This window comes from Pseudorca crassidens, chromosome 5 (assembly GCF_039906515.1).
Source record: "Pseudorca crassidens isolate mPseCra1 chromosome 5, mPseCra1.hap1, whole genome shotgun sequence".
Classification (NCBI taxonomy): domain Eukaryota; kingdom Metazoa; phylum Chordata; class Mammalia; order Artiodactyla; family Delphinidae; genus Pseudorca; species Pseudorca crassidens.
The window spans coordinates 91,069,650-91,078,401 of NC_090300.1; the positions used below are offsets into that span (position 1 = coordinate 91,069,650).

Sequence of the window (8,752 nt, forward strand, 5' to 3'; positions counted from 1 at the left end):
ATAAAGACCCTGCTATTCCCTTCCCCCAAAATTTGATGGCCTGGCCTGAAACAATCCTTTCTTTTCTTTTGCTAATAGCTTCCTTGCCCCACCCTCCTTCTGCCTATAAAAACCTTCCATTTTGTACACCCCCTCAGAAAGCCCTTTTATTTACTAGAAGGGATGCTGCCAGATTCATGAGCCATTGAATAAAGCCAATTAGATCATCAGATTTACTTGGTTGAATTTTTGTTTTTTAACATTTCTCAAGGCCACCCTCCATACCCAAATTTCATCTATCAAAACTAACCCCTGTTGTTTGTTGAACAATTCTCACTTACTTATACCAGTTTTCCTTTGCTTGTACTGGTCTGTTTTGCTGAAATGCCCTTAACTGATTTTCACACAACCAACAAATTAACTCTTTACAATGATGTCCCGAAACCTTGTACAAAAATGCAAGGGCAATGCAAATGTATCAGTTTAGGGCTGGCAGAGAGCTGAAGGGAAATAAACTGGTTTGCTCTGGATTGGGGTCCTGTGTCTTTTGTGTTTTTCTTAATTGCTCATTGACTTGACCACCCCCACTAGTCTGTAAAGACAGATTCTTTCCTGTCTACCACTCTGTTCCATGCTTATCACAGAGCTCAGCTCATAGTGGGCACTCCCAAGATGTGTCAAATGAATTTTCAAGAACCAGTTCATGAAGACTTATCTAGACTCTATCCCTGGGCAGGTTGTTGGATGTCTCCCTTCTGTGATTGCAAAGTAATTGCTTGAGAAAAAAAAAAAAAGTCAACTCACACTCTCTCTCTAGTACTGAACTATGAGATTTTTTGAAAGTAGAAAAATGCATCTGTGAGCTTTTTGAAGGTAGGAGATGTATCTTGGTGTGCCTGATATCTTATATTGTGCCACACAAATTATAGGTGGTCAATTTCTATATGTAAATGAACTGAACTGTTCAAGACAATATTCATTCATTCTTTGCCTATAAATCTAGCTTTCCAACCAAATTTTAATATCTTTGAGAGTACACATATCTTGTATCAAGTATATTAATATGCGTAGGGTGGGAAGTCCAACATAAATCAATAAATGCTATAGTTACTGAGCTGCTTGGGTAAGCACTCTCTAAGGAAGAACTTAGTTATGACTCCTATCCAAAAGGATCAATAAGACTGACAAAAACAATCAATTGGACAAATAAAAACATAAAAACAGAGGAGAAGGGCTTTCCTGGTGGTGCAGTGGTTGAGAGTCCGCCTGCCGATGCAGGGGACACGGGTTCGTGCCCCGGTCTGGGAAGATCCTGCATGTCGCAGAGCGGCTGGGCCCGTGAGCCATGGCCGCTGAGCCTGTGCGTCCGGAGCCTGTGCTCCGCAACGGGAGAGGCCACAACAGTGAGAGGCCCGCGTACCGCGTACCGCAAAAAAAAAAAACAAAACAGAGGAGAGAAAGACACATGAGTAAAATGAAGCTCAGGGAGCTAGAAATCTAAGGTTGCCTAGAAACAGGCAGTGGGTGGATGAGGAAATAAAACAGCTTAGCATCCCATTCATTTTTTTAAAGCTAAAAATGCATTACATTTCTGAACCAGTCAGAAGCTCCTGAGCATTCTCCTCAGCTCTTCTCATCCTATTCCCCCATCTCTGCTCCTCTGGGAAGAAAGCAGTGGTGGTAAAAGAAGAAATGGGAAAGACAATTCTGGCTTCTTCCTTAAAACCTCAACAGTTTTGAAAATGACCGTCAGTCTGAGAAATAAGAAAATTCTATCAGAAACCCCCAAGGTCAGATCGGGCCTGCATTGCTGATGCAGAACTCACAGGGCAAGACTTAACCCCAAAGGTACACAGATTTCAACTCACTGATATAGAGCCACAGCAGTGTCCAGGCTACGACCGCTAAGATGAACAAAAATACTGTGAAGAGAATGATTTTGATTTGGACGTTCCAAAAGGGAGCTTTCTTCTTGAGTTGCTTCTTGGGTTTGGGTTTGGGTTTGTTGACGGGTTTTCTTGGTGGTCGTCTCCCTGGCAGCTTCCCTTGGGCACTGACCACCTGAACTGAGATATTGGATATCTTCAAAAGAATGAAAGAGGTGTTAACAGTTAGAAGTAGTCTAGAGCTTAAATGCAACCACCTAGTCAGGAGAATCTTGGTGCTAAAAGGCCTAAATAAGCCAAATTATTTACATAAGCATTGACTTGCATTGAATCACACAGTTAAGACCAATCAGAAAAAAACAGGAGGTATATGAACTCTAGTGGAATGGTTCCCAGGTCCTCAACTGGTTCCCTCAACTCCCCAACTCTGCTAAACTGACACTGTAGAGGATAGGCCTGAATTTTATGGAGTGTAGACTAGAGGACCTGAAGGTCAGACAGGATTCTATGGGGGTTGATTCATCTGTCCACCACTCTGGGGATGTGTGTGTTTGTACGATATAGCTTTTCTCCCACAGTGTCTTCTGGGCTGAGGCAGATTGAAAGTAAGAATAGAAGTGAGTTCCTCAGAGAAACTAATTGATTTCTTAATTATGGTTTCGTGACCTGGTGGTAATGATACCGAGCAGGACCCTGTGGGACTCCTGGGCACAAAAGCCTTTCTGTGTCGCCATTTCTTGATTACAGGAAATAGGCTTCATTCAGCCTCCATGACCTTCCCTGAGTTCCAACAAGCTGGTTCAAACAGTTGCTAATTAGGGAAGGGAGGGGATGCAGAGACAAGGGAGGAAAAGTCAAAAGAAACAATAGTGCAGCCTTGGGGCAGGGTCCTGGTTCCCCATCAAGGGATATATATAACAGTATCTGTGAGCTGTTTTTCAGATACTGAAATCCCCATCAGGTAGGAGAAATTAACAGTATGCTGCCCACAAACACATAGACCCCAGATGGGTTGGAACCAGAAGTTACCTTACCACCAACCAGTCAGAAGATTGTCTACGAGCTGATCATGCCCTCTTTGAACCATTACTATAAAACTCCTCACTACCCCCTCCAGGTTGAAACACACAGTTTTGAGGGCATTAGCCCACTGTGGCTCCCTTTGCCTGGCAAAGCAATAAAGTTATTCTTTTCTACTTCACCCAAAACTCTGTCTCCAAAAATTAATTCAGTGTTGAGGTACAGAGGCCGGATTCAGCTTCAGTAGGAAGAAAAATGTGAGGATGATGCTCTCGTTTGTGTAGGGATGCAGGACAAGGATCAAACTGATTGTTCTACCATTGCCTCACAAGCATGCACTTCGAAGCCAGCCACTGAACTGGTCAGTGACTCAGGTTTTCAATACAAATGAAAGAATGATTAAAAAATAAAGAATGAAATAGGGGACTCATGTTAGATTAGAAAATTACCGGGTTTAGTGCAAGGTGTTCTGTGCAACAGGAAAAAATACATTATTTAACTCTTTCCCCTCCTCTTTTTTTCCTCTATCCTCTGTCATTTGATGCTGTCAATTCTTTAATAATGTAAGTGAGAGTTTAACTTCTTTGAAGGAGAGATTTATACATGTCAGGGTAACTAAACTTCAGTGACAAAATAACTTTTAAACACACATTCTTTTAAAGGCAAGAATATGGAGTACCAGTTCCAAAGAAATAATCTTTCGAGCTCTCCTCTAAGAATGCTCTCATTCTCTCTCTCTCACTGTTCCCTACAAAGTACATGTCTTCCAGTCTTTAATCCTACCAATTAATGGGATAATATGTGGCCAAGAACATTCTAAATTATTCATGGCTTCCTCATTCTTTTTGCCAAACACTCCTGTCAACCCCTGGAGTGAAATGTAGCTTATATGCCTCCTGCTGAAACTGAACTAGACCAGATCTCATCTAATGTGATGTCCTGCAGGACTGAGGTTGGTGTTTCTAAAGAGAAAAATATTCTGTTGTTGGATGACTTGACTATAGTGTCAAGCTACTTTCAAATATTCCCCCCAAGAAGTAAAAAAGGAAAACACACAGAAATGCTAGCCCATGTAGAACTGACAAGGTCAAGGTTTGGTCTTTAAGTGTGGGAACACATTATAGGCAGTCTCAGTTAGCCCTGATTAAATTTTAAAGTGGAATTTGTGTAGAGATCAGTACCATTTCCCTGGAGTTTTAGAAAAACAGCTGCAAATCAATTGCCAAGTACAGCACTTTAAAACAAGCTCAAATTTGTAAAATCCATTAAGTTCCAAAGGAAAGCTAAGTATTTTATTATTGTTTCCTTTATTTCTGTAAAGTAACTCAGTCTCATTTTACTAAAAGGGTCAGCAATAAATGGCATTCGAGTAACAAAGAAGGCTTCTCTCGATGTACTTACATTCACATCAGCAGGTTTGGATGAAACATCGCTGTTTTCTTTGTCCATTTTTAGTCGTTCTGCAGGTGAACATCCAGAGGTACCTCCAAGCCAGTTTTCAGCCCCTTACATTCCCGCTTGAGAAGAATTGGTTGCCACATTCAAGCTAGCTTTCCGAGGAAAGGAATCAATTTACCTCCACCGGCTCCAGTTCAGAAACTGAAGCTGCCTCATTACTATATAGTGAATGTTAAAGGGACCTAGCAGAGAGCCTTGCAAACCCAAACTAAAGGCTTTTTAATGTTACCCTAATATGAGTCAGGCCTCTCAGAGCCCAGCCTCAAGGCAAGGTTGCCTCACAAGGATACAGTCCAACAACCCCCAAATATTTACAAGTCATTTATATTTTTGTCTGCACCTACTAAAGTATATTATGAGATCTAGTGTATAACCCTCAGCGTTGCTTCTTAGAAATCCCCATGCTGCCCAGGGGAGGGTAAAATGGGTGAAGGGGGTGAACTGTATGGTGATAGATGGTGATTAGACTTAGGGTGATTGTACATTGTAGTGTATATAAATATCAGTTTATAACGTTGTACATCTGAAATTACATAATGTTCCATTCCAATTTTACCTCAATAAGAAAAAAAGAAAAGAAATTCCCCCCCACACACCCATTTCTCTTGCTGGCATCTCAAGCCAACTCCAGAAGCCTCACTGTCCAATTCTGCTCTTAGCTTTCCAGCTATACTCTCTGAAAATCCCTATCCAAGAGGTTGGGGGTTTTCCCCCCTTTTTTTCTCCCCCTTCTCTTGCAGTTCTCAGTAAACCCAGGCCTTTCCTGATGAAAATCTTCTTTTCCCCTCTCTCCCATTCGTCCCCATGTCGATCTGAATTAGGTTCAAGGGTAGGAAGTGGAGAGTAATCGTGAGATGCACCGTCAGGGTTTTCCTCAGCACACAGGTGGAACAAGGCTGACACATTGCACCCCTTGTCCCTGTGACACAGACATGCTTCCCTCTAGACACTGAGAATCAATGGAAAGCTGATCAATTGCCCTTTAAAGGGGAAGCACTGCTCTGCTGATTTGGACACAAACTCTGCATCATTCAGGGGATGGTCATAAAGAAGCAAGTGAGAAAGTGCCTACTGAAAGTGGTGGAAAATTACTAGTTAAAGCCTCACAAACAAATTATGTCATGTTGTACAAATCTGCTTCCTGGCTTTGTTATTTATTAATAACAGTGATGAAATGACTGATAATGCTTTAGCCTTTATAATGATAAGATTGGGAAATTTAAAAATTTCTTTAATTGCCCATCCTTTTTGTATTATTTCCCTTATTTCTAAAATTACTCATTTCACCAATATAAGTAAAATATATGTCCTGGGCAGTGGCACTGAGAAGACTTTCTTCTTGAGAGTCAAACTTTAGACCGGCTCCTCTGAGCTCTCTTTGTGACCAGGCCTCATTCTTGGGTCCTGACAGCAACTGCCTACCCAGTTGTAATAAGAATCTTGCTATCAGCTTAGTGAGAATCCCCCCTACTTTGATATCTGATCAAGTTCTCCATCCTCCATTCTTGATGTATAAATCCTTGTCCTGCCTTTAGCAAGAATCTATCTACCCTTGGTGTTTCCTCTTAGTCATCTCCCATCCACTGACTCCCTCACTCTGCTCATTTGCCATAAATGACCAGCTGTCTTTACTGTATCTGGAATTGAGCTAAGTTCTATTCTGAAGACTCTTTCCCCTATTACGCTAGTATTGAACAAAATCTGTCCTTACAGCTTTTCACTAGTGTGCCTCTGTTTCTCTTTGACACCAAGAATGGGAAAGGGGCAGCAAATCATAGGAGGCTGAACTACATATACAGAATTTTAAAACAATCATAAAACCAACTACAGGCTAATTTTTTTTTAATCTCCATTTGCCAGCAATTCTAAATAATTTCAGTGATAAAATACTTTTCTCTGAAAAAAATCTTTGGTATAAGTTCTAAACAATTGCTTCCATTACAACCGAGTTTTAATAATATATACATAAGCTTCAAAATGAGCACAGTTTTATAACTCATTGTTTAATAAATGAGAAATATTATATAGAAGTTAATTTGAAAAACTTCCATTTGTACAGTGGGTCTCAAGCACAAGAGGACTCTATGACACATGCTCATTTTGAGAGTAAGTTTCTAACAGTTTGGAATCATTTAAGTTTACTTGGAGTAGAATCCTTGTCTCCTGTGGTACTGCATATTCCTGCACTTAAACAGAATATTCAACATGAGCAATAATAGTACCATGATTGTAAAGATGAAGAAACAGAATCGCAATTATTTCATATCTGTTACTCCATGTGACCATTCGAAATTAATTAATATTTAAAACAAGTATACAGACTGTGAACTGCAAGGTATAATATTTTATATATAATATTTTTTCTGTAATACTTATTTTGTTAACTACTTTTTCTAGCAAAATTATGCATATAAAGTCGAATAAAACTTTTTAATGTGTTTTGTTATTGTTTTTTCACTTTATTCCATGATTATTACTGAAAATGTGTTCATTGTATCAACTCAAGGATTGTTGAAAAATGATCCCCTCCAGATGGATAGATATATGATAAAGTAAGTGTAACAAATATTAATGTAGAATCTAGGTGTGGATATATGCATTTACACTACAGAATTTTTTCACGTATATGTTTCAAATTTTTCTTGATAAAATGTTAGAGAGAAAATTATCATCTCCAGGAGTCAAGTCTAGATAAGTCAAGTCTAGATAAGCCACTGGTTTTGAGAGGCAATAGCAAAGGCAGCTGGGGTACAGGAAAGTCTTGGTGAATGAGCTTGTATTCATCTCCTTTTGCTGGCATGGATGTTCTGGTGCAAAAATCCCTTCAATTCCCAGAACACATGGCCAAAGACAATCACAATGGCCAGATGTAAGCTAGTGCTTCCCTTCACAAAGATCTTGAAAGACAGTGAAGAGGTTTCTGTTCCTTTCCCAGGAACAAAGGTCCCTGTGCTGAGGGAAGGGAGGCAGGTGTCTGCCCACTGGCTGGTGAGCAAATAGTGTGCAGTGAGCTGGGTCAGAGGAGAAATATCTCGCCATTGGATTCGGCAGTGATCGCTGAGAGCACATAACCTAGCCAATACATCAATTCATTGATGAAAGTATTTAAAATGCTTCAACCTTCTGCCCAAAGATGAGCCCAGCACATCTGAAGGCCTGGGGGTAGGGCCAAGTCATCTATCTAACATGAGCAAGGTTCTGAGCCTCTGGCACAGAAAGCACTTAGCAAGGGGCAGTGGCGGGGGAGTGACACTTCCAACCTTGCCTAACCAGAGGAGACACCGGCTCTCCCGCAACAGATAAAGTTCTTTTCTGCTATTTAGGATCCACTTCTCTCTGTTATGACAGATAGCCATGTGCAAAGTTGTCACCTGATCACCACTCACCACCAAGCTCTCTGCAGAGGGGAGTGAATCCTGAGGAAACACAAGGTTGCACAGGAGCCTGGGAAGCCAGCCTGCCACTTAACACTATCACCCTTGGGGTCCTGTAATAAAGGGACACAACAGTGATCCTAGCCTCTCTTTTCCTGCTGACTCACAGGGAGCTTGATCCTAATCTTTACATCATATCACATGGATTATTTTTAAAAATGAAATGACGTGGAGTGTCTTAGAGAGCCCCTAGATCTGGACTGTTGTAATATCCCCTTAACAGGTTTTCCTCGTCTAGGCTCATCCTTCCCATGTACACATCACTACTAAATACATCTTCCTAAAATAACTCTCCAGTGTCACCTCCATCCTTGACAATGGCAGCCCAGTTTCCTTTTGTTTAGCTCCCTAGTCTGACATTCAAGGTCTTCCTCAGTGTGGTACCAAGCCACCTTTCTGTGTCCTCCCATCACATCTGTTAAACCTGCTCTGTCAAATCATGCAGTTTCAATGTATATTCATCCATCTGTTCACCTACCCTTCTGTTTACTCAATACGTATTGCATGCCTACTATGAGACAGAGGCCAAATATTTTTTAACTGAATAAACTATATCTCTGCCCTTAAAAATCTCTCAATAGAGGAGGCAGACAGGCAAACCATTGATTACAACATTATGTAATAAGTGCTATCAAAGAGGTGTCAACAAAATGCCACAGAATCATAGAGGAGGCTGATATTAGCAGCCCTCTCCTTTGACTCTTGTGCCCCCAGTCCACATTACCTTATTCAAATCCTAACCACTTTCAACAACCTACTTTCCTGCCAGCTTTTCAACCCCAGACCACAGCACTCTTTTCTTCCCCCAACTCAAAGCCTTAATTGTACATATCAGTACTTGAGACTTAAATAAAGTTATAATAATCCATCAAACATTACTTTGCAGCATCTCTCATGTTGTCTTGTCAGTTATTTAGCTTGTCATCTGAATATTCTATCTCCAAGCTCCTTGACCTCATATTAACCAATTATATC

General features: G+C 40.7%; 1 protein-coding gene across 1 annotated transcript in view; it reads right to left on the reverse strand.

The window, feature by feature from the left end:
- The window catches only part of TMPRSS7 (transmembrane serine protease 7), a 51,137-nt gene extending 46,047 nt beyond the window's left edge, over positions 1-5,090 (reverse strand). Inside the window, exons 1-2 of the mRNA XM_067738917.1 lie at positions 4,287-5,090; positions 1,848-2,061 (exon numbers count right to left, since the gene is read on the reverse strand). Of these exons, the coding sequence (XP_067595018.1) occupies positions 1,848-2,061; positions 4,287-4,334 (262 nt within the window). The 5' untranslated portion in view covers positions 4,335-5,090. The remainder of the gene's footprint in view (positions 1-1,847; positions 2,062-4,286) is intronic.
- Between the last annotated feature and the right edge of the window lie 3,662 nt (positions 5,091-8,752).